General features: G+C 37.1%; 2 protein-coding genes across 2 annotated transcripts in view; one reads left to right on the forward strand and one right to left on the reverse strand.

Moving 5' to 3' along the window:
- pole (polymerase (DNA directed), epsilon) overlaps positions 1–1,634 on the reverse strand; it is a 23,677-nt gene extending 22,043 nt beyond the window's left edge. The window contains exon 1 of the mRNA XM_073840108.1: positions 1,608–1,634. Within this exon, the coding sequence (XP_073696209.1) occupies positions 1,608–1,634 (27 nt within the window). The remainder of the gene's footprint in view (positions 1–1,607) is intronic.
- Positions 1,635–1,864: 230 nt separating this feature from the next.
- On the forward strand, positions 1,865–21,841 carry lztr1 (leucine zipper like post translational regulator 1). The gene is made up of 20 exons (XM_073840226.1): positions 1,865–2,376; positions 3,329–3,391; positions 3,472–3,528; positions 4,321–4,400; positions 4,474–4,582; positions 4,701–4,781; positions 4,922–4,979; positions 5,482–5,621; positions 11,393–11,594; positions 14,230–14,340; positions 14,440–14,532; positions 14,665–14,760; positions 15,103–15,286; positions 16,265–16,434; positions 16,522–16,678; positions 16,786–16,912; positions 17,732–17,881; positions 18,588–18,693; positions 20,314–20,394; positions 20,803–21,841. Exons 1-20 carry the CDS (start codon positions 2,207–2,209, stop codon positions 20,917–20,919), a joined length of 2,352 nt encoding a protein of 783 aa, XP_073696327.1. The 5' UTR covers positions 1,865–2,206; the 3' UTR covers positions 20,920–21,841.
- The last annotated feature ends 5,352 nt before the right edge of the window (positions 21,842–27,193 follow it).

The raw sequence follows: 27,193 nt of genomic DNA on the forward strand, positions 1-27,193 counted from the left end.
CTGTAAAATTGGCTAAATATTTTCTTTAATTCTTGAAATTAACTTACATTAATTTTTTATAACTGTATTACTGTTAACTAAATCTGCTAACTACTTTTTTTGTTAACTGAAATAAAGCTGAAAAACAAAACAAATATCAGAATTTTTTTTTAAATAAACATTTGTTTGAAATAAGAAAAAGATAAAATAAGTTTAGATTGAAGTAGTAAATTTACTAACTGCAATAAAAATGAATTAAAACTACCTAGATTAAAAATAATAATAATAAAAATGACAAAAGCACCAAACAAAATTACAAAAAAATAAACTGGAAATATACATATAAAAAAAACTAAATCACTATATTCATAAAAAAATATAATAGTAATAACTAATACTAATATGAGGACATTTTAACTGCAAAATAAATAAATAAATTTGACAAAATTTTGATAATTTTCTCAACATATTGACTTTTTTGCACCCTCAGATTCCAGATATAGTTGTATCTCGGCCAAATTATTTATTCAGCTTTCAGTGATATATAAATCCTGGGTCACATTTGTCAACAACCCAAACTGCTCTTTCAAACATTTAGACATTACTTCATAACCAAGATATATCAAAGGTATTAATTTATATGATTTTACACTAAATTAACATTAAACTAACTTCCTTATTTATTTCAATAAAACTAAAATTGAAATAATAATTAATTTAAAATGACAAAAAAAAAAACTAATAAAAATGGAAAAAGCACATAACAAAATGACAAAAAAATAAACTAATATTAAAATCAAAACATAAAAATAAAAGCTTAATCAATATACGAGTAAAAAACTATAATATATAATTAATACTAATAACATGAGGACATTTTAACTATAATATATATATATATATATATATATATATATAAAAAGAAATGTTAATTTGTCAGCAACCCAAACACTGGAAATATAAAAATAAAAAGCTTAACCAATATATGAATAAAAAAAACTATAATAGTCTATAAGTAATACTAACAGTAGGACATTTTAACTGCAAAAAATTACACATATACATATAACGTTATACATATAATTATGTATAAAGAAATAGATGTTCATTTGTCAGCAGCCCAAACACTGTCAGCTCTTCCAAACTGTAAGTTACCACACATAGACTTTACTTCATAACCAAGATATATCAAAGGTATTAACTAATTTTCGTTTACACTAAATTAACATTAAACTACATAGGCTGAAAAATGTCAACATTATGAACACTTACTGCTGGTTGTCCTGATCTCCACCTCGTTCTGCTCTGTATCGCCCACTGTTTTGTAAAACCATAGCTGACGAAAATCTGCAAGACTCAAATCAGTCACTAAATACAGCTTCACTGTTCACAACTCGACCTGTCTTCACACACTTTCAGCTCGAGTTAATATTATTTCTCGCATGAATATCTCCAATGTCCTACCAACAACGATAAAACCTCATATTAACTTTAACATTTTCGTACAATTCGCGTTGTTACTGCTTATTACTAGATTCCTACTGTAAATATATATTTCCGCTATTCATACTGTGCCGCCGCCATAGAAATTTGGCGCGTTTTGTGTTGTTGCCGCGAGATCCACTCACACTTCCTGCTTTGCGCCCGCCCCTCATACATTCAACCAATGAAAACGCAACTTTACACATACGTTATCACGTATGCTCTATATTTACTTACTTTTATTTTCATTTGAGTACATCTAAAAACGAAAAACTATATTTTGCTAATAAAATGATATCAGTTGTGAAAATAAAAATAGTGTTTGTTTTTACGTGGTTGATGACGTCTAGCGTGCTCTTCTCCAATCAAAGCTGCGAATCTGCGCATGTCAGCTAGTCCCGTCTCCTCCCTTGACGTTTAGATCACAAAATCTATAAGAGATGCAAATCTGATTTATACACATTTCATTTTGGGTTTTTTTCTATCGACGCGTTGGCGTTTAACACTTATGTTCGTTTCATATTACGATTTCTATTATGTAACGTTAGTTTGTTACAAACCTTGGCAGATGATCAGATACAACAGTTCTTGCTAGCTAGTCAGACTGAAGGTAAGATTGTAAACAATCATAATCTTTTGGGCAACATGATTCAGATCAAACAGTCAGGCTTGGAAACAAAATAGATAATTTTTCGTCCTAAACGTGGTCCTTCGGCGGGACTAAACCTTGTTAGGGGTGAAGTGAATGTCATGGTTTCCTGGAACCATGTCTTGTAAATCCAAAGTTGCTCCCAGTGTTGATTTTGACCACAGCTGCTCTGACAGTGTTGAGTATTTGACACTCAACTTCGGGCCTTTTGAGACTGTCCACCGCTGGAGGAGGCTACCACCATGTGATGAGTTTGTGGGTGCAAGGTAAAACCGTTTATTTATTCATTACACCATTGTAAAAAATGCTTTTCTTACTTAGACTTTTTGTCTTGTTTCCAGCCAAAATATCTAAAAAAAATTCTTAAATCAAGAAGGGTTTTCTAGACAAGTCTTGTTTTCAGAAAAAAAAGTTAACCGTCACCCGTCCACTCTAAATTTACTTCACCACTGTACAAATAAATCCTAATCTAATCATTACAGACTATATATATCATTGGAAATGTCTAAGGCTCCTAAATAGATATTTAACAATTTTTTGTGTTACAGATTATTTAGGACAAGTAATAGATTAATTTATGACAAGAGTGCACCTCAAAAATCTACTTCATAACAGGAGTTCTTACCTTTGTCACAGACTTCCTTGTTGCTTTTTCCCCCTTCAGGCTTTAGAAATCATAAGAAATTATATATCAGTTGAAAACTTCTCAAAATTCTTCCTTTGAAAACAATTTTAAAATCAGACATTGCATTTACATGGAAAATGTACATCAAAATCAAATTACAAAATGTTTTCGTTCATGAATTACAAAAATGTAAGTTTGAATGCTGCATTTTCAGGTCTAGATTAAAAAATTAGAGTGACAGTTAAGGGGTTAAAAAAAAGAAGTTAAAACGAAGCAAGTTTTTGCTTCAAACAAGCAAAATAATCTGCCAGTGGGGTAAGAAACAGACGACTAGATTATTTTTCTTACCCCACTGGCAGATTTTTTTTGCTTGTTTCAAGCAAAAACTCGCTTGATTTTAACTTACTTTTTCTTAAAACCAGATCATTTTTACTTGTCTAGAAAACCCTTCTTGATTTAAGAATTTTTAGATTTTTTGGCTGGAAACAAGACAAAAAGTCTAAGCAAGAAAAGCAGTTTTTGCAGTGAACAGCTGTTCTTCATTTTTACTTTGATGATTTCAATTCGTAAAAACTGAGTTTTGTTTCTTGCAGGCGTAGCAAACACACTGTTGTGGCATACAGAGATGCCATCTATGTCTTTGGAGGAGACAATGGGTATTTGTTTTCCCTTACTTTCATACACTCCAAAACATACAGAAACCTACAGTTCTCATATGGGTGGTCATTTCTTTCAGCAAGAACATGCTTAATGACCTGTTGCGGTTTGACGTGAAGGATTGCTCATGGTGTCGGTAAGTGTACTATGATAGTCACATGGCAAATGTGCTTAAAGGAGTAGTTCACTTCCAGAACAGACACCTACAGATAATGTACTCACCCCCTTGTCCCATGTTCACATCTTTCTTTCTTCAGTTGTAAAGATATTATGTTTTTTGAGAAAAACATTTTAGGATTTCTCTCCATATGATGGACTTCTATGGTGCCCCCGAGTTTGAACTTCCAAAATGCAACTTTAAACGCAGCGTCAAAGGGCTCTAAATTATCCCAGCTGAGGAAGAAGGGTCTTATCTGGCGAAATGATCAGTTATTTTCCCCCCAAAAAAAAAAAAAAAAAAAAAAATTTATATAATTTTTAATCTTAAATACTCATCCTGTCTAGCTCTGCGTGAACTCTATGCATTTCCATTCAAGACAGTTAGGGTATGTTGCAAAATCTCATTTTGTCCTCCAACTTCATAATTGTCCTGCATCACTGCAACTCCAGTGTTGGAGGAGAATTTGTATATAAATTGTAAACATTTTTTTTTTTTTTTTTTAGAAAATAACCGATTGCTAGATAAAACCTTTGAAGCTGCATTTAAACTGCATTTTGGAGGTTCAAATTCGGAGGCACCATAGAAATCCATTATATGGAGAGAAATTCAGAAATATTTTCTACCAAAAACAATTTCTTTACGACTGGGAAAGAAAGATATGAAACTCTTGGATGAGTACATTATCTGTAAATTTTTGTTCTGGAAGTGACTTACTCCTTTAAATATGTTTTTGTGTAGCCTTTAATATCAATTTATGTCATTAAATAGGGCGTTTACTACTGGCACCCCACCAGCACCAAGATATCACCACTCTGCTGTTGTGTATGGAAGCAGCATGTTTGTATTTGGTAGGTTTTCAGCGTGCCATTTAATGTTGTTTTCCTTTACTGTGTGTGTAATGTTTTCCTGCTTGTATTTTAGGTGGCTATACTGGAGACATCTATTCAAACTCTAATTTGAAAAACAAAAATGATCTTTTTGAGTACAAATTTGCCACTGGACAGTGGACAGAATGGAAGGTGGAGGGACGGTAATTCATATCGCTAAACTGTTTTTATTTCTCTCTAATTCTCATAATTGTTGAGTTAGTGTCTATCTGATACACTATTTTGTTTTTTAACACTTTTTTTAATGTTATTTTGCACCAGTCTGGTTGCCAGATCAGCTCATGGAGCTACGGTCTATAACGACAAACTCTGGATTTTTGCTGGATATGATGGAAATGCCAGGCAAGCATGCATTTCTCTTTTTATGAAGCTTTTAATGTCAGTTTTTAATTTGTTGTAACACAAAAAAATCTATTTCCACACAAAACTTAGAAATTACACTCTAAGTCAATATATGTATGAACCTTTTTCAATTTCAACAGGCTAAATGACATGTGGACCATCGGTCTGCAAGATCGTGAGCAGGCATACTGGGAAGAGGTGATTATGTTTGCATACGTTCAATATAAATCAGGATTGTTTAATTATGCTTTGGCATTAACTTTAACTTAAGGCTTTGTGTTCACCTTGAAGTGAATTCTGTCTTTAATTACTCACCCTCATGTCATTTCCAAACCTGTGCTGAGCTGTTTGTTTGTCTTCGGAATACAGATTAAGATATTTGTGATGAAATCCAAGAGCTTTCTGACCTCCACAGTCAAGGCACAAAAACATAGTAAATGAATGAAGTTTATGTTTTTTTTCTTTACTCTAGTTTTCTCGTAGCTTCATAAAATTAGGGTTAAACCACTGATATCACATGGACTATTTTAACAATGTCCTTGCTATGTTTCTGTGCCTTGACCGTGGGTCAGAGAGCTCTTGGATTTCATCAAAAATATCTTAATTTGTGTTCTGAAGATGAACGAAGGACTTACGAGTTTAAAATATGATATACCATGTTGTATTGTTGTGATATACCGCTTTCTTTGTTTTTCTTTAGATTGAACAAAGTGGTGAAATCCCACCTTCCTGTTGTAACTTCCCAGTAGCCGTATGTCGGGATAAGATGTTTGTCTTCTCCGGCCAAAGTGGAGCCAAGATCACCAACAACCTCTTTCAGTTTGAATTCAAAGGCCACATGTAAGCACAGCAAAGAGAATTTTGATTAATGTCGTTTTATGTGTAATTTTTTTATTATATCAAGTCACATTTGTATGTAAAGCTTTATACACTATAGATTGTTTCAAAGCAGCTTCACAGTAATAGACAAGAAAAACTTGTAATGGACTCATTTCTACATTGCTGACTTTATCCTGGCCAGCAGGGGTCACTCTCCTTGAGCCCTTTATGTCATGCTCTCTCCAGAACAGCAGATGGCTCTAGCATCATGAACTTTAGCCTCTCCACTCCTCTAGCTGGCGCTATTGCCCCATACTACGTTCAGTGTCCTGCTAATCAGCTTTGATTTCTCACACCTGTGTTTGACCCTTTATAAGTTTGTTCATTTCCTGCCATTGTGTTCAGTCTTGAGCCTATTTTCCCTGTGTATCCAGTTGCCAGTTCTCAAGTTAAGCTTTGATTGTTTTTGCGTATTTTGGACCCTTGTGTCTTTCTTTATTTGTTGTGTTTTCTATGTTTATTTTGTACTTTGATTGTCTAGTAAAGATACTTTGATTTTTTGAAGAATCAAGTCCCTTGGCTTTTTCCTCTTCTGCTATTGGGTTTACCTGTAGTGAAGATAGCTCAGTGAGTTAATCTATACTCCTAGGGCATCAGAGACCCGGGTTCAATCCTCACTTCAAGCAGCCCCATTACAGCAAGACTGAACCATGGAAGCGAACCCAGCGGAAGAGCCTTCTCCACCCTCCAATGTGGAACGTATCCTAGCTGCACTCACTGAGCAAGCCAATACCATTCAACGACATGACGATGCTCTGTCTCAGATTGTCCAACTTTTGAGCCTCCAATCCCAGGCCTCTTCACCTCCACAACCCCAACTGTCTCCTGATTCTCAACCTAGATCTTTGGTGACACTCCCTTCTGAGCCCAAATTACCAGCCCCAGAGCGGTTTGATGGAAGCCCTGAGAAATGCAGAGGTTTTATTACCCAGTGTACTCTGGCCTTTCAACTTCAACCCAGTAGTTTTCCCACTGAGAGCAGCAAGGTTGCCTACGTTATTACCCTCCTCACTGGCAAGGCGCTTGACTGGGCCTCAGCTCTATGGGACCAGAAGTCTCCACTTACCACAAACAGTCAACACTTCATTATGGAGATGAAGAGAGTGTTCCAACATCCAGCCAGGGATGGGGACATAGATCACCGCCTGCTAAATCTCTCTCAAGGTACTCGGAGTGCAGCTGAGTTTGCCATAGAGTTTTGTACCCTTGCTACTGAGAGTGGGTGGGATCAAAAAGCCCTAAGAGCAACCTTCCACCATGCTTTGTCCTCAGAGCTCAAAGATGAGTTAGCATTTCGAGACCCTGCTCCTGATCTCGAGTCCCTCATTGATGTAGCTATCCGGGTTGATCATCGCCTCAGAGAACGCCAGCTAGAGCGGCAGCGGGAGAAGAGCTTACTTGAAGCCACCAGTCCTGTTAGATTACCTCCTCCTCTTGTTGACATGGAGGAACCCATGCAGCTGGGGGGAACTCGGATATCCCAGGCTGAACGCAATCGGAGGATGAGAGAGAGATGCTGCCTCTACTGTGGCAAGCCAGGCCACTTTCGCATTAACTGTCCTGAGCTTTCGGGAAAAGCCAAGTCTCGTCCTGGAGTAGGGGGGCCTGGGCGAGAATAGGAACCATCCCCTGCTCGGCAACCTCCGGCTTGACGATCCAGGCCACTATCACCCAAGGCCAGCAACACCATCAAGTATGTGTCTTTGTTGATTCAGGGGCTGCTGGAAGTTTCATGGATTTTAAGGTGGCCCAAAGTCTTGCGATCCACCCTGTGACTCTCCAAGAACCCCTTAACATTACTGCAGTTGATGGCAGCCCTCTGGGATCAGGTCAAGTCAGTCAGTGCACTCCACCTCTTCAGCTTCAGGTAGGGAACCACCAGGAATTGATACAGTTCTTTTTAATTCATACTCCTAAACTCCCTATAATCCTTGGCTTCCCATGGTTGACTCTTCACAATCCGAATATTGACTGGTCCCGAGGAGTTGTCAGAGAGTGGGGAACCAACTGCCTTCTCTCTAACACTGCTTTCTGCTGTTCCCCCGGGCTGAAGTCTTTCCAAGAATCATTGTCAAACAATTCCCAAAGCAACTCTATCTTTAGACTCAAAGCCCCATCTATGGAAATTATGGCTGTTTCCAGGATGGAACCAGTTACTAGCAAGTCCCCACTGCACCCTCCCGAGTCGTCACGAGTTCCCCTAGAATACATGGACCTCTTTGAAGTCTTCAGTAAGGTCCAAGCTGCCACACTGCCCCCCCACAGATCTTATGACTGCACTATTGAACTTGTGCCAGGAACTTGCCCACCCCGCGGAAGGCTTTATTCCCTCTCTGGCCCTGAGAGACTAGCTATGGACAAGTATCTGAAGGAAGCTTTGGATAGTGGATTCATCCGTCCTTCCACATCACCGGCAGGTGCTGGTTTCTTCTTTGTTGAAAAGAAGGACGGTAGTCTTAGACCCTGTATTGACTATCGAGGTTTAAATAACATCACTATCAAGAATCGTTACCCCCTCCCATTAATGACTACAGCTTTCGAGATCCTGCAGGGGGCCACTATCTTTACCAAACTGGACCTTCGGAATGCATACCATCTGGTCAGGATCCGGGAGGGGGACGAATGGAAGACGGCGTTTAACACCCCGACAGGCCACTATGAGTACCAGGTAATGCCATTCGGCCTGGTTAATGCTCCCACGGTCTTCCAGGCCTTCATTAATGATATTCTACGAGAAATGCTTAATATATTTGTGTTTGTTTACTTGGATGATATTCTGATATTCTCTCGCAACCTCCAAGATCACATTCAGCATGTCAGACAGGTCCTGGCCCAGCTGCTTAAGCACAAGCTCTTTGTCAAGCTGGAAAAGAGCGAGTTCCATGTCCCTGCTGTCTCATTTCTTGGCTTCCATGTGTCCAAAGGCAGCCTTCAGATGGACCCTGGCAAGATTCGAGCAGTCTTGGACTGGCCCCAACCCACTTCAATCAAGCAGGTACAGCGCTTTCTGGGGTTCTCAAATTTCTATAGGAGGTTCATAAGAAATTTTAGTTCTGTTGCAGAGCCTCTCTCCACGCTGACAAAGAAGTCTAACAGGCCATTCAGATGGACCAGCGATGCTAACCATGCCTTCAATACACTAAAACAATGCTTCACGTCCGCCCCCATTCTAACACTTCCAGACCCAGAGTTGCCCTTCGTGCTGGAGGTGGATGCCTCTGATGTGGGGGTAGGAGCGGTCTTGTCACAGAAGAGTACAACTGATCACAAGCTTCACCCATGTGCTTTTTTCTCTCGCCATCTTACCCCTACACAGAGAAATTATGACATTGGAAACCGGGAGCTGTTGGCCATTAAGATGGCATTGGAGGAGTGGAGGCACTGGCTTGAGGGGGCCAAACACCCATTAGTCATCTGGACAGACCACCGAAATCTCATTTACATTCGGGATGCCAAGAGGTTAAACTCACGACAAGCCCGTTGGGCCCTCTTTTTTAACCGGTTTAATTTCATTCTCTCCTATCGCCCAGGTTCCAAGAATCTCAAGCCAGATGCACTCTCTAGGCAGTTTGAACTACCTGAAAGAGAGTCCTGCCCAGAACCTATCCTTCCCACATCCAGGGTGATAGCCCCCATCCATTGGAGTATTGAGACAGCCATCAAGAGAGCCCAACAACAACAGCCTGATCCAGGTAATGGCCCTGTAGGGCGTCTCTTTGTCCCTAAATCTATGCGCTCTGAAGTCTTGCAGTGGGCACATGCTTCCCTTGCCTCCGGACACCCAGGAACCACTAGAACCTGCAAGCTGATCCAGAGGAAATTCTGGTGGCCCAAGTTACAGAGAGACGTTCGGGCCTTTGTCTCTGCCTGTTCAGTGTGCGCCCAGAACAAGGAGCCAAGGACCCACCCTCTTGGCTTACTGCACCCACTACCTATCCCAAGACGTCCCTGGTCTCACATCTCTCTGGATTTCATCACAGGCTTGCCACAGTCCCAGGGAAACACGGTAATTCTGGTGGTGGTGGATAGATTTTCTAAGACTTGTCACCTCTTACCTCTGCCAAAACTTCCCACAGCTAACCAGACTGCAGAACTTCTGATGAAACATGTGTTCAGAATCCACGGCTTTCCACAGGATATGGTTTCTGACCGGGGGCCACAGTTTTCATCCCGGTTTTGGAAGGCGTTTGGTCGACTCATTGGGTCCTCCATCAGCATGTCCTCTGGCTTTCACCCCCAGTCCAATGGCCAAACTGAGAGGGTAAATCAGGATATTGAGAAGACACTGAGGTGCCTGGTTGCTGATAACCAATCCACCTGGAGCTCTCGATTAATCTGGGCTGAATTTGCTCATAACACTCTGTACCATTCTTCTTTAGGCATGTCCCCCTTTGAATGTCTCTATGGCTCCCCCCCCCCCTCTGTTCCCTGGACAGGAGCCAGAAGTTGACGTTCCAGTGGCCACACAGCTCGTCCGTCATTGTCGACTCTCCTGGAAGAAGGCCCGTGCTGCCCTAGTTAGAGCATCCCAACTCCAACAGAGGCAGGCTAACCAAAGCAGGAGGGCAGGACCTACGTTTCGCCCAGGACAAAGAGTGTGGCTCTCTACCCGAGATCTTCCCCTGCGGGTGGAATCCCGTAAACTGGCTCCAAGATACATAGGCCCCTTCAAGATTCTCAAAAGGATTAACCCGGTCTCCTTTCGTCTGCTCCTGCCCAGGTCTATGAAAATCCATCCAACTTTCCATGTTTCTCGATTAAAACCAGTTGTTTGTTCCACTTTGTCTCCAGCCAGTAAGCCTGCCCCAGCTCCCCGCATGATCGCTGGTCAGCCAGTGTACACAGTCCGCAGATTGCTGGATTGCCGCCGGGTACGCAGAAGTGTTCAGTACCTCGTAGATTGGGAGGGTTATGGCCCAGAGGAGCGGACCTGGGTTCCAGCTCGGGATATCTTGGACAAGGCTCTCATCTCAGAGTTTCACCAAGCTCGAGAAGACCATCTGGGGAACGTCAGGAGCCGTTCCTAGGGGAGGGGATCCTGTAATGGACTCATTTCTACATTGCTGACTTTATCCTGGCCAGCAGGGGTCACTCTCCTTGAGCCCTTTATGTCATGCTCTCTCCAGAACAGCAGATGGCTCTAGCATCATGAACTTTAGCCTCTCCACTCCTCTAGCTGGCGCTATTGCCCCATACTACGTTCAGTGTCCTGCTAATCAGCTTTGATTTCTCACACCTGTGTTTGACCCTTTATAAGTTTGTTCATTTGCTGCCATTGTGTTCAGTCTTGAGCCTATTTTCCCTGTGTATCCAGTTGCCAGTTCTCAAGTTAAGCTTTGATTGTTTTTGCGTATTTTGGACCCTTGTGTCTTTCTTTATTTGTTGTGTTTTCTATGTTTATTTTGTACTTTGATTGTCTAGTAAAGATACTTTGATTTTTTGAAGAATCAAGTCCCTTGGCTTTTTCCTCTTCTGCTATTGGGTTTACCTGTAGTGAAGATAGCTCAGTGAGTTAATCTATACTCCTAGGGCATCAGAGACCCGGGTTCAATCCTCACTTCAAGCAGCCCCATTACAAAACTACGACATTGTGGTAGTTTTATCAGTCAAATTTCACATATGAAGCAGCCCTACAGAAGACAGTAGAGTCGTTTATTCAGCTCAACATTCCATAAAGAGGAACTATAATTTTTTGTTTTTGGCACTCAATTAGTAGTGTATTTGTTCTTCAGATGGACCCGTATCCCAACTGAACACTTACTGCGTGGCTCGCCTCCGCCCCCTCAGAGACGCTATGGACACACCATGGTGGCATTTGACCGTCACCTGTATGTGTTTGGAGGGGCAGCAGACAACACTCTACCCAATGAACTGCACTGCTATGATGTGGACTCACAGACCTGGGAGGTCATCCAGCCCAGCACAGACAGTGAGGTATAAGAGAATACAGAGGAATTTGAATTATCATAATTACAACAAATCTATAAACAGCCATTGAAAATGATTTTTTTTTTGCATACTCTACTATTCTAAGATTTGAAATTAATACTTTTATTCAGCAAGCATGCATCTATATTGTTAAAAATGTTTTCAACATTGATGTTGAAATGTTTCTTGAGCATTAAATCCTCACATAAAATGATTTCTGAAGGATCATGTGACACTGCTAAAAACACAGCTTTGCATCACAGGAATAAATTACATTAAAAAAAAAATGAACTAGAAGACAAAAAATTTACAATATAACTTTAGTGGTGAGCACAAGAGACTTCCTTAAAAATTCTTACCAATCCCAAACTTATGAACAGTAGTGTAGTAACCATAAAAACGTGTGCATTTTAATTAATTCATTAGAATAAATGTGCAGTTGAGGTCAAAAGTTTACATACACCAGACCTGCAAACTCATCAGAGGAAAAAAGGTGACAGTGTCGGGGGGGCGGGGTAGTTATTAAATTATATGAAATATTTAAATATATAGGAATTATCGATTCATATTGAGTGCATTATTTAATTTTTATACCATCAATATTTCACGTATTTGTAGTGAACTATATATAAGTATTTAAATAATTCACCCTTATAGGCTGTTTGTGTGTGAGCTTAATGTCTTTCTGCACTTGCTATAATATATATATATATATATATATATATATATATATATATATATATATACATACACTTAAAGGCGGTAAAAGTACTACAATTTATTATACTAGATATTGTATAATAAATCAAAAAGAAAGCCGTCTTGAAAAATATAGGGAGTTTAAAAGGCAGCTGCATAATAAATAATCCTCTGCTGCCATCTATTGGTTATATGGGTCATTCCATATTATTTTTAAAAAAGACGTTGTTTTCTGCGAAAAGTCATTTTGTCCAATGCAGTTTTTTATGAATGAAAAATGAGTCCTTGAAGTACATTTTATTTCACAGCTGTAGAGTTGGAAAATAATAAAGGCTTTAAAATATTGTGATAAGATTTTAAAAATGTGTTCATGACTTTGAAGGCAAGTTAGTGATTATCAAGAATACGATTAAGATGTCCTTGAAGAGAAGTATGGCTTGCTAGCTAACGTTAGCCTAAACACGTTATGATAGTGTTTAGGTGTCAGCATTTAAATGTACAACTATGCAGATACGGAGAGTACGGGATTACCAGGCTCCGCATTTAAATGATGTGTTGTTAAATAATAAGAAACTGAATGTTCACGCCGCTAACATTGTTTATAATGTTGCAATTATCATTTTTCTCAGTTTCTGATAAGAACGAGGCAGTAGATCAGTCTCAAGAGTGTCCACCTAATATATAGCACATATAAAACAAGCTGTTTATCTTTATGCAGAAGTCCTAAAGAACGCTCCGTGCATACGGTCATTTCAATTTCCATCAGAGTTTCCACATTAGGTCAGGTGTCTCTTGACAGGCGCGAACACAGATGGCAGTGTGTTTCAAGATACTGGAGCAAGCGCTGAGATTGGTCCAGGAAAAATGTCATTTATAAGAATTGTCCAATAATGGCCTACATGGCACGCAAGCCCACCCCCACCTCCCTCTCTTGACAGGCGCGAGCTCAGAGATTCCGATCGGCCCAGATGTCAATTAACGCAAGACCAACCCCCCCCCTCCCTCCCTAAAAAAAACTCTCCGGTTCTACACGATTCACGTGAATGACCCAATTGACAATAAAAACGGCGATTGTCGCCGAAAAGCGACAAGTTTGCAGGTATGATACACCTTGCAGAATCTCCAAAGTGTTATTTTACAAAAATATGAGGGATCATGCAAAATGCATGTTATTTTTCATTCAGTACTGACCTGAATAAGATATTTCACATAAAAGACGTTTACATATAGTCCACAAGAGTAAATAATAATTGAATTTATAAAAATTACCCCATTCAGAAGTTTACATACACTTGATTCTTAATACTGTGTTGTTACCTGAATAATCCACAGCTGTTTTTTATTAGTGATAGTTGTTCATGAGTCCCTCGTTTTTCCAGAACAGTTAAACTGCCTGCTGTTTTCAAAAACAGTCCTTCATCTTCCACAAATTCTTTCATCATTTTTGTGTATTTGAACACTTTCAAACAATGACTATGATTTTGAGATCACACACTGAGGACAACTGAGGGACTAAGATGCAACTATTACAGAAGGTTCAAATGCTCACTAATGCTTCAGAAGGAAAAACAATGCATTATGAGCCAGCTTTTGAGCAGAATGAAGATGTGTACATTTTTTTTATTTTGCCTAAATTTCTTTTTTTTTTTTCATTTAGTACTGTCCTTCTGAAGCTACAGAAGAGATGTCACATGTACATGTTTTTTGTTTAATTTATCCTGATCTTTAAGTTTTCACCCCCAGTGGATATATGAGATTAATCTGAATAGTTATTGTACCTATAAATTCATAACAATGTCATAAGCATCCATGACTCAATTCTGAATGTTTTCACCATTTATTTTGATAGAACTGAGTTTATCATTAGTTTGCAGAAAAAGGTTTACCTTTTGGTTTATGGTGTCTAATATATAATTTTCAACTGTCATTTTATTTCTCTCAGATGCCAAGTGGGAGGCTGTTCCATGCAGCGGCTGTTATCCATGATGCCATGTACATCTTTGGAGGGACTGTGGACAATAATGTGCGCAGTGGAGAAATGTACAGATTTCAGGTAAGGGCTTGACCTCTAGAAATACATCTGCTTCACCTAATGCAGTTGAACATACTGTATTATTCTAACTGTTCTTTATTTTATTACCTTTTGTCCTAGTTTTCCTGCTATCCAAAGTGCACACTTCATGAGGACTATGGCAAACTGTGGGAAAACCGTCAGTTCTGTGATGTAGAGTTTATCTTGGGCGAGGTTAGTTTGTCCTGTTATAAAAATCATGTTTTTTTATCTAATACACACTGTCATTCTGAATAATAGGATACATTTTAGTTTTAACAATAAATCGCCTCTTTTACACTCTCTACATGGTGTTTCTGTTTTTAGAGGGAGGAGAAAGTCCTGGGTCATATTGCTATAGTAACAGCTCGCTGCAAGTGGCTCCGTAAGAAGATTCTACAGGCGAGGGATCGACAGAAACAGGTCTGTTTTATTTTCATTTTTTGAATGTAGATATAAACACAATCATAATAATGTAATTATGAATAATTTCTGTATGCATCTTTAAGAAGAAATTAAAATTAAAATATGTACCCTAATGTTGAATTTTGTGTTTTGTTGTTTTATTTATTTTAATAAATATTAGATATTGTTTTTATAGAAGTTTAACTATTTTTTTTTGCATAATTTTTTTTTTTAAATTCTCAGTATTCTTCCATTTTATTTTTATATTGTCTTAAGGAATGCAAGTTCCTGTCCAAATAAAAATAATAATAAATCAGAATGTAAAATAATATTTAGCCTCTTTTTTTTTTTTTTTTGTAGAAGAGTAAACTGGAATGCAATGAGGAGAGTGAGGAGCCTGGCTCAGGCAGTCAGAAGGACAGCTCTGGAAAGTCCTCAAGGAGTCCTCCTTTATTGGAAGTGTCAATCAGAGAGGCAGACGCACAACCATTTGAGGTTTTGATGCAGTTTCTGTACACAGACAAGATACAGTACCCACGTAGAGGTAAGTTACAATGAACACCTGTTTGTCTTCAGATATGTGGAATTTTTTAATGAAAGCACATTTCTGCCACCGAATAAAAAAATAAAAGTTATTGAGAACAGTTGCGACTTGTGAGTTTATATCATGCGATTCTGACTTTTTTTCTCAGAATTTTGAGAAATAAACTTGCAATTGTGAGTTATAAAGTCCAATTTTGTTGGGAAAAAAAGACTGATGTTCTCAGAATTGTGAGTTTATATCTCATAATTCTGATTTAATAACTTACAATTCTAAGAAAAAGTCACAATTGACAATCTGACTTTATCAAAATTGTGAGTTTATATCTTGCAATTCTGACTTTATTTCTCAGAATTAAGTTTGTCTCGCAAATTCTGACTATAACTCACAATTGTGAGTTTATATCATGCAATGTTGAGAAAAAGGTGAGATTTGCAAGCTAATATCTTGCAATTGCAAGTTTAAATCATGCCGTTCTAAAATTACCTTTTTTAGTTTTTATTTAATGGCAGAAACAGGTTTTCATATTTCTGCCAGGGGAAAGAAAAAAACTGCTGTGTTGTGTAAAAGTTTGACTTTTCAAAATTGCAAAAAAAAAAAAAAAAAAAAACAGATATTAACGCAGAATTGCAAGATATAAATTAAGCAAATCTAAGAAAAACAGTCTGAATCATGAGATATAAACATAAATGCAGATGAAACAGCTGTGGGGGAAAAAGGCAGAATTGTGTGACTAAAAAGTCAAGTTACCTTTTTTAAAAAAAATTGCAAGATTTACAAGACTAAAGCTTAGAATTCAGAGAAAAAGTCAGAATTGTGAGATAAAAACTCACAATTGTGAAAAAAAAAATGAGATAAAAAAAGCATTTTGCTTTTTTGATTTTTGAACAGGCTTGCATGCATATCTGCAGTTTATAGATTTGCTTCAAAGCACAGAGAATGTCTTGGGGTCCTGTTTTAATTCTTCACATCTCTCCACAGGTCATGTCCAGGATGTGCTGTTGATCATGGATGTTTATAAACTTGCTCTGAGTTTCAAACTGTCCAGACTGGAGCAGCTCTGTGTTCAGTACATTGAGGCATCGGTTGATCTGCAGAACGTTCTGAGCGTGTGTGAAAACGCAAACAAACTTCAGCTGGACCAGCTCAAGGTAAAGCTGAATTAACACACACCTGATCACAGAAAACCTCATTGTCAGAAAGTCATAGATTATGCATCTCCATATTTCCACTCCCAGGAACACTGCTTGAACTTTGTGGTAAAGGAGAGTCACTTCAACCAGGTGATCATGACCAAAGAGTTTGAGCACCTGTCCACTCCGCTGATTGTGGAGATAGTGAGACGCAAACAGCAGCCTCCTCCCCGAGTCTATTCGGATCAGCCCGTGGACATAGGTAATAATAAACACATCATGTCTTTGTCCTTTCCCCTGTAAGCACATAAGCTTTCAGGAGGGATCTAAAATGGGGGATAAGGCTCCACAATAATTCTGTTGTTTCAGGCACATCTCTGGTGCAGGACATGAAGGCTTGTCTGGAGGGGGCGGGCCATGAGTTCTGTGACATCATCCTTTTGCTAGATGGTCATCCGCGCCCTGCGCATAAAGCCATACTTGCTGCTCGCTCCAGGTAATGAAGATAGACCTTCAAAATATAAACTTTTTCTAACAAAATAAGTCTTTGCTAACACATATTTGCTGAATAAAAGTATTAAGTTCTTTAAAAAAGAAAAAAGAATAAAAATGTATTAACCCCAGATGTTTGAAAGGTAGTGTATATTGTTAGAAAAACTGCTATATTAAATAAATGCTGTTCTTTTAAACTTTTTATTCATCAAAGTATCCTAAATAAAAGTATCACAGGTTTAAAAAAAAAATTAAGCAGCACAACTGTTTCCAACATTGATGATAAATCAGCATATTAGAATGATTTCTGAAGGATCATGTGACACTGAATATAAATAATGATGTTGGAAATTCAGCTTTGATCACAGGAATACATTTGATATTAAAATAGACAAATGTTATTTTACAGAATTATTTTTTTTCTGTTTTTTGATCAAATAAACGCAGCCTTAACATAAGAAACGTAAAAAAAACCCCATTAAAAATCGTTTTGAACTGTAGTGTACATATATTTATATAATGGTTTTGTCCTAATAAGTCAGGTAAATCATGATATAGTATGTATTAATATTTTGAATTTGTTTTGATTTTCATATTTTCTAATTTAAGTGATTTTGTTGTCTGTTTTTGGCATTTTTTTTTTAGTTTTAGATTAGCTATTTTCTAGTTAGTTTCAGTCATTTTAGTACTTCAGTTTAAACTTAATGAAAATTTAAAATTTAGTTTTAGCAGCTTACTGAATTATTTATTTTATTTGTATTTTCTGCCTATTTACATTATTTGACTGTGACTTTTAATAGTTGCTACTTCAATCCTTTGCCAGTTATTTTGAGGCCATGTTCCGCTCCTTCATGCCAGAGGATGGACAGGTAAATATTTCAATCGGTGAGATGGTTCCTAGTACACAGGCCTTTGAGTCCATGCTGCGCTACATTTATTATGGGGACGTCAACATGCCTCCAGAGGACTCGCTGTATCCTTCTTACTGCTTCATGTTCTCCATTTTATAGTGTTGTATGCAGTCTATATTTCTGGTTGCATGCATAATGCTTTGTTGTATTACTTTTGACCTCCTTTTATTTTTATATTAATTTTAATTATACAGTGGAGGCCAAAATGACTAGAACATTAGAGCATCTTAGGAGACGTTGCCACAGTTCTTCTGGATTTAGTGTGTCTCAGTTTGTTGTGTTTCTTCATTTCATTCCAGACAGACTGGATGATGGTGAGATCAGATCTCTGTGTGGAGCTCTGGCTGTTGTCAGACTCCTTGTGCGAATAAAAATCTCACTGGATTATTACAATTAATGGTAAAATGAATGTTTGGAAATGTAAACCGATAATTCCTACTGACACACTAGAGCAAAAGATAGAAATAACTGACTTAAAACCATTTTTAGCTGGTGAAAATACTAGTGTTCTAATAATTTTGGCCACCACTGTATATTTGAACAAATATGTCATATTAAACATTTGGACAAAACTCATCCCACATGCAAGAGACATGAGCGGTGCCTCAAAGAGTGAAGCTGTTAAGGAAAGATGTGCTGTTACTTTACGCTCAGACTTGCAATTTTTTTGGGGGATGATAAAACAGATGGAAGAAGTCCATAGTTTTATATTGTAGTGACCTGAGCTATCAAATTTAAATAATTTGTTTGCCCTTAACTAGCACACAGATATCTATTTGCAGCACCTTATTACTATGGTTTCTCCAACAACAGATTACAGGCCTACTGCAAGCAAAATCTGGAGATGAACGTTACTGTAGAGAATGTCTTACAGGTACTTGCTCACACTTGCTCACCAAATGGATCCTCTGCAGTGAATGGGTGCCGTCAGAATGAGAGTCCAAACAGTTGATAAATCATCACAATTATCCACAAGTAATGGACTCCGGTCCATCAATTAATGATGTCTTGTGAGGCTGAAAAAGTTGTCTCATCTGAATCAGGAGAGAAATATGCACAGATTTACTATTTACAAGTGAAAACAGTCCAAAAAAGTTCAAATAAGTTGGTGGAGTTTGAAGTGAGAGGACAGCAGGACATTTACTGATGGTAGAGTTTTTATACTGCAAAAATGATTTTCTGTCTTAGATATTTTTGTCTTGTTTCCAGTCAAAATATCTAACATTTCTTAAATCAAGAAGGATTTTCTAGACAAGTAAAAATGATTGACGTGTTTTCAGAAAAAAGAAGTTAAAATTAAGTAAGTTTTTGCTTGAAACAAGCTAAATAATCTGTCAGTGGGATAAAATAAATAATGTAGTTTTCTGCTTGAAATAAGATTATTTTTCTTGTTCTACTCAAAAACTCACATAATTTTGAATTGGTTTTTCTGAAAACAAGACAATAATTTTTACTTGTCTAAAAAAAAATCCTTCTTGATTTAAGAATTTTTAGAAATTTTGGCTGGAAACAAGACAAAAATCTAAGTAAGAAAAGCATTTTTTGCAGTGTGTGAAGCTGAAAAAGTTGTCTCATCTGAATCAGGAGAGAAATATTCACAGATTTACTATTTACAAGTAAAAACCATCCAAAACAGTTCAAATAAGTTGGTGGAGTTTGAAGTGAGAGGACAGCAGGACATTTACTGATGGTAGAGTTATTATACTGCAAAAATGCTTTTCTGTCTTAGATATTTTTGTCTTGTTTCCAGCCAAAATATCAAAAAATTCTTAAATCAAGAAGGATTTTCAAGAAGTAAAAATGATTGTCTTGTTTTCAGAAAAAGAAGATACAATTAAGTGAGTTTTTGCTTAAAACAAGCAAAATAATCTGCCAATGGGGTAAAATAAATAATTCAGTTTTCTGCTTGAAATAAGATTTTGCAAACTCCATTGGCAGATTATTTTGCTTGTATTAAGCAAAAATTCACTTAATTTTATTTATTTATTTATTTTTTTTTAAACAAGACAATAATTTTTACTTGTCTAGAAAATCGTTATTGATTTAAGAATTTTTAGATATTTTGGCTGGAAACAAGTCAAAAAATCTAAATAAGAAAAGCATTTTCTTTTTTGAAGTTTATGGACCAGGTCCATCATACATCAAATGCTGTTCTTATTAACTTTCTGTTCATCAAAGAAAAAAATATTAAGCAGCATAACTTTCAACATTGATGATAATAATAAAAATGTTTCTTGAGCAGCAAATCAGCATATTAGAATTATTTCTGACAATGAAGACTGGAGTAATGCCATTTACTTTTCGAAATAATTACAATGGAAAACTTATAGATTGCAACAATATTTTATAAAATAAATTTTACTGTATTTTGATTAAAAAATGCAACATTGGTAAGCATGAGAGACTCAAAATGAAGAACTTTTGAACAGTACTGTTGTCATAACATTTGAACCATTTGATGATCAACATGCTATCATACTTTGTTTATCCTCAGATCTTGGAAGCAGCTGATAAGACTCAAGCTCTGGACATGAAGAAACACTGCCTGCATATTATAGTCCATCAGTTCACCAAGGTGGGTGTGCTATTGACCACAGCTCTGAGCGTGTGCTGGCTGCCTCGCCATGGCTAAAAACACGTCACCAATGCCATGTGGATAACCTCTACAAGCTGTTAAATGTGTATGATATTGCAGTCATTTTTAAATACAGAGAGATCTGAAACAGTTTAAGGCTTTTTATTATGTAAGACTTGTGTTCAGTAGCTGTAAATTGTCCCACTTTTAGTTACACGAAACAAATCTACTATTCTTAAATGCCAGTGAGTGCCTTTTGTGAACATAATTCCCAAAACAAAACATATTTGAGATTCTGGTCATTTGGTTTTGTTAGCTTATGTTTCTTTTCGGCTGTTTATTTGCGGTCTCTTGCATGGCCTATGTTGTTTACCATTTATTTCTTTGGTTTTCCTTCCTTCCCTGAAGGTGTCCAAGCTCCCCAACCTGCGATCGCTCAGCCAACCACTGCTGTTGGACATCATTGACTCGCTGGCATCCCACATATCAGACAAACAGTGCACTGAGATGAGCTCTGATATATAGTCTCTCCTCCCCGTTCACGTCCCATCCCATCCCTTACGGACTTTTTCGTTTACGCTTCCGCTCCATTTCCTCCCAGCCCATATAACCCTGCCTCACACCCCTCCTCAATGAGATCGGGTTCTGTTTGCTGCTTCACGTTCCCCTAGATTTTATTTACCAAATTGTATTTGAGAGGCATGCTGGATGAGTGTAAAATTGCTAAAAGTTAGACTCATATTTACATTTGTTTTAATGTGCATATATTTTGGACGAATACCTTTTTTGATACTGCACATCAAATCAGTTGATGGCCCACGATGTTGTTTAATTAGACACATAATGAAAGCTTTGAAAACTCACAAAAACATGTCCAGGTCATTTTTCATTTCAAAATCCAAAGAAAGAAAAAAGAAAGAAAATGAACCCAGTTTAGGCCCAACCTATTTCTTTTTAGCCGTTTTTCATGACAGGTATGAACATTTTACCTTTAAATTACAATAATGAGTCTTAATATTCTTCAATAGTTGTTTTCACCAGATTCTTGTAAATGTAATAAAATTAAGGTAAACAGCGGTGCAACAAGTACTTGATGTATGCATATATATTAACATTGTGTATAAAAAAAATTATATATTCTTTTTTGCATTATCTTTTTCTTTTGATATTTGTAATGAAATATGACCTAGGCTTGATCTACTGCACTTTATGAATATGGTAGTACTTTATTTAGTCCTAAACCTTGTAGTGATTCTGTGCTGCTTTTATTATCCTGAATTATGTCAGTGCTCGTTATTACGCAGTTATGGCATAATATAATTATACAAGCGGATCATCACAACAGTCGATGTTAAGACTCATGTATGCTTTACTGTAATCACTGAGATGAAGCAGAGTGTTCTGTCGGCCCTGTGGGCAATATGCCTTAATAAATTGTGCAACGTCAGCAGACTGTTTTGTGGTTTATTTTATGCCTATATATTATGTAAAAGATAAGAGGGAGAATGTAGACGAGATGACTTGAGGAGAGTTACCGTGGATCATGGATGGCTAGAAACAAATCTGTAAGTATCTGTTCATTCATCCTTTGTGCAATGCTGTTAATAAGACATTAACATGTTATTTAAAAGTGCAAACCTACAGTTGAAGTCAAAAGTTTATATACACCTTGCAGAATCTGCAAAATGTTCATTATTTTACCAAAATAAGAGGGATCATACAAAATGCAAGTTATTTTTTATTTAGCACTGACCTGAGTAAGATACAGTGGCATGCGAAAGTTTGGGAACCCCTTGCAGAATCTGTGTGAATAATGTTAACAAAATAAGAGGGATCATACACAATGCATGTTGTTTTTTATTTAGTACTGTCCTGAGTAAGATATTTTACATAAAAGATGTTTACATATAGTCCACAAGACAGAAAAATAGCTGAAATTATTAAAATAACCCTCTTCAAAAGTTTGGGAACCCTTGCTTCTTAATACTGTGTGTGGTTACCTGGATAATCTATGACTGTTTTTTTGTTTTGTAATGGTTGTTCATGAGTCCTTTGTTTGTTCTGAATGGTTAAACCGCTCACTGTTCAGGTCCTGCAGATTCTTCAGTTTTCCAGCATCTTTTGCATATTTGAACCCTTTCCAGCAGTGACTATATGATTTTGAGATTCATCTTTTCACACTGAGAACAATTGAGGGACTCAAACACAACTATTAAAAAAGGTTCAAGCATTCACTAATGCTCCAGAAGGAAACACAATGCATTAAGAGGTGGGGGTGAAAACTTTTGAACAGGATGACGATGTCCAAATTTTTCTTATTTTGTTGAAAAAATTTTTTTTTTCCCATTTAGTACTGCCCATCGGAGGCAACAGAAGATACTTGCATGTTTCCCAGAAGGCAAAGTACAATTTTTCTTGATCTTAAAATTTCAAAAGTTTTCACCCCCAGCTCTTAATGCATTGTGTTTCCTTTTTTGGAGCATCAGTAAGCATTTGAACCTTCCCTTTTTGAGCATTTGAGTCCCTCAGTTGTCCTCAAAAGATGGATCTCATTGTTGGAAAGGGTTCAAACACACACAAAAAAATACTCAGAACAGTACTAAATAAAAATAACTTTTATTGTGTTTAAACCCTCTTATTTTGGTAAAATAATTAACACTTTGCAGATTCTGCAAGGTGTATGTAAACTTTTGACTTGTTGAAAGCCCAATGCTTCTTTAAACAGTGTGTGCTTTTTATCCAGTCATGTGGTTAAAGCGAAATGGCTAAAATCACACACAGCACCTTAAATGAAAAGATTATTCAAATGATAAGTGTAATACTTAAGTAAAAAGTCAAAACAAATGTTGTCCTCAAGTAATTTAGAACAAAATATAAACATTATTAACTGAAATGCTGTTTGCTGTCAGTTTCAACAGAACACCATAAAAGCTGAACCTGAGACAGGGGTGATGAAAGAAAAATGAGTGGTTTTGGATAGCAGCACAAAGGGGATCATTCTTTTCAGAGTATCACACATGCTGCCAGGAGCTGCAACTGCACCTGGGCATCTCTCAGGCCACACAGCCTCAGAGATCTGACTTTATTATTATCTGGCATTGTTCGTGATTGAACATGTCTCAGAACATTAACATAGTTTTAGAGTTGACTGAAGAGGCCCTTTCATACTAACTAGTTTTATTGTTTCATTTTCATCAGAAGGGTTAGGGTTAAATTAAAGAAATAGCTCACCTTTGAAAATTCAGGCTGTCAAAGATGTTGTAGATATGTTCTACATCTCATCTTCATCACAAAAAATTTGGAGAAACGTAGCATTACATCACTTGCTCACCAATGGATCCTCTGCAGTGAATGGGTGCCGTCAGAATGAGAGTCCAAACAGCTGATAAAAACACAATAATCCACAAGTAATTCACACTACTCCAGTCCATCAATTAATGTCTTGTGAAATGAAAAGCTGTGTGTTTAAATAAAATAAAATGCATATTTAAAGAAAACCCTGGGTATTAAGACATGTATAGCTTAATATAATCTAAGAGATGTCTCTTATTGAAACATATAGTAAAAGACCCATAAAAGATTAATTATAAAATCCACATTGTTTTATACATATTTTGGACTATGGGGGCGCCATTATTTTGATGACGTTCCACTTTGTGAGCTACTGGCGCTACCTGTTGCTATTTTTACCGTGACACAACTCAGAAACTAAAATACTGAAATTATTAAAATAACCCCCTTCAAAAGTTTGTGAACCCTTGGTTCTTAATACTGTGTGGTTACCTGGAAGATCTACAACTGTTTTTTTGTTTTGTGATGGTTGTTCATGAGTCCTTTGTTTGTTTTGAACAGTTAAACTGAGCACTGTTCTTCAGAAAAATCCTCCAGGTCCTGCAGATTTTGCAGGTTTTCAGCATCTTTTGCATATTTGAACCCTTTCCAGCAGTGACTATAATTTTGAGATTCATCTTTTCACACTGAGGACAATTGAGGGACTCACACACAACTATTAAAAAAGGTTCAAAAAGGTTCTCTTGTTGCCCTTCAACCGAAAATTACAACCAAAATCCGCACAATGTGGCATCGTATCAATATTTTATTTTCTTAGTTTTGTTGTTGTCAGTTGTCAGTTTGTGTACTCAGTAGTTCACTCTGCCAAAATAATGGCACCCCCATAATCCAAAATATGTATAAAACAATGTGGATTTTTTTAAATAACGTAAGTCTTTTATGGGTTTTCTACTACAAATTTCAGTAAAAGACATCATGTACATTATATTAAGCCATAGAAGGTGTTCCAAAGACATTTTCACTTAAAATAGTTGATTCTGACCAAAATACAAGTCCATAATAATGCTTTCTCCAGTGTTAGTTGCTAGTAAACAGTGCTTGATCTATGCATATTTCTCTCCTGATTTAGACAAGATGACTTTTTCACTGGTAAAAGCAATATTATGGTTAAAGGAACACACCACTTTTTTTGGAAATAGGCTCATTCTCCAACTCCCCCCGAGTTAATAAGTTGAGTTTTACCGTTTTGAAATCCATTCAGCTGTTCTCCTGTTCTGGCGATATCACTTTTAGCATAGCTTAGCATAGATCATTGAATCCTATTAGACCAGTAGCATCGCGTTCAAAAATGACCAACGAGTTTCGATATTTGTCCTATTTAAAACTTGACTCTTCTGTAGTTCTATCATGTACTAAGACCGGTGGAAATGCAAAGCTTCAATTTTCTAGGCTAATAAGATTAGGAACTAAACTCCCATTCCGGCGTAATAGTCAAGGAAGTTTGCTGCCGTAATAAGGCCGAAGCAGGAGCAGTAATACCACGCAGCACATGTGCAAATGCTAAACTAGCTGGGAACTCATTTCTGATAATACTCCGCCTGCTTCGGCCATATTACGGCAGCAAACTTCCTTGACTATTGCGCCGGAATGGAAGTGTAGTTCCTAATCTTATCAGCCTAGAAACTCGCAGCTTTACATTTCCGCTGGTCTTAGTACACGATTTAACTACAGAAGAGTCAAGTTTTAAATACAACAAATATGGAAACTCGTTGGTCATTTTTGAACGTGATGCTATTGGTCTAATAGGATTCAATGATCTATGCTAAGCTATGCTAACAGTGATATCGCCAGAACAGGAGAACTGCTGAATGGATTTCAAAACGGTAAAACTCAACTTATTAACTCGGGGGGGAGTTGGAGAATGAGCCTATTTCCAAAAAAAGTGGAGTGTTCCTTTAAGGACTCTTATTTATTATAGCTGGAAGCAATTTGAATTTAGAAATGTCTTAATGATCCCTTTGTTTATTACAAGATATCAATTGGACATCAATTGATGGACTAGAGTCATGTGAATTTTTGGATGAACTATTCCTTTAAGGCAGTGATTCTCAACTCCAGTCCTCGGGGCCCACTGCTCTGCACATTTTGTATGTTTCTGAATCTGACACACTCAGTTCAGTTCATGGATCTTTCTCCTAACGAGCTGATTATCTCAATCAGGTGTGCTTAATGAAGGAGACATACAAAATGTTCAGAGCTGTGGGCCTCGAGGACTGGAGTTGAGAATCACTGCTTTAAGGGACTACACCAAATCCTCTTGGGGTTCAACACAAAAGGGTAACTTATCTTTGATGTTCAAAGCACAGATCAATCCTTGACCTTCAACCAGCCAAATTATCTTCATTTCAGTTTGTGGATCTGGTTACATCAGATATGAGAAGATAAGCCTTTATAAATGAAGTCTTCTCAGAGAGAGAAATTTTAACAACGGCATTTAAATTCAGGCAAGTTCAGGTTAAGTTTTTTTGGAGGGGTATAGATTATTGATTTGTTTGTAAAATAATTTAATTAGCATCTTCTGCTCAGCAAAGATACATTTATTTGATCCCAAAATACAGCACAAACTGTAATGTTGTGAAATATGATTATAATTTAAAATATTTCTATTTTAATATGACAAAGCTAAATTTCCAGCATCATGATCCTTCAGAAATCATTCTAATATGCAAATCTGCTGCTCAAGAAACTTTTCTTATTGTCAGTTGTTGATACTGTTTAATATTTTAGTGGAAACTGTGATGTTTATTTAAGATTATTTGATGAATAGCCTAATCTTTTGGGTTACATCCTTAATGAATAAATGTATTAATCAAAAAAAAAAAATGTATTAACCACAAATTTTTACGGTAGTGTTTGTCTATCTTACAGTGTGGAGTGAATTATTCAGATTAAAACTTAAGGTTAAAGTTGGGGCATCTTTAAATCTAGCCTATTATACATAAAGGGGAAAATATCCACATTCTGTGTTCAAGGACAAATGGTGAGGTATGGATGAGCTCAGCTCAGCATGTAGGACAAGGTGTCCGATTTCCAACCCCTGATCTCCGAATATCAGAGGAGCTTCAGAGAAAAAAAAAAAACCTGTGGTACATAGTGTTCTCAAAGCAAACTATCATTCATTCGGCTGCTACCCGACACTTTGCAAAGTAACAGCATCCTAAAACTCTTCAGTATCACTTCATTAGCTTAAATTTGAAAGGAAAAAGGCTCTTTTAACACATTTCACCAAAGCATTTTTTGAAGCGCTTCCTAATTCTTTCTTTTTCCCTCAATCTCAATAAAGTCTTATTGCGCTCTGTTCAGGCTTCTTGCACAGACTTAAAACTGGACAGATCGTATTTCCTCTTTAAAAAGCAGTTATTGTCCTCCGAAAAGATATTCATCAGATTGAAAAACAGTCCGGCCGTTGTGAAGGGCCGCTGGATTATCCAGAACAGGTGGGTTTTTA

The sequence above is a fragment of the Garra rufa genome, chromosome 5 (genome assembly GCF_049309525.1).
Source record: "Garra rufa chromosome 5, GarRuf1.0, whole genome shotgun sequence".
In the NCBI taxonomy this organism is placed as follows: domain Eukaryota; kingdom Metazoa; phylum Chordata; class Actinopteri; order Cypriniformes; family Cyprinidae; genus Garra; species Garra rufa.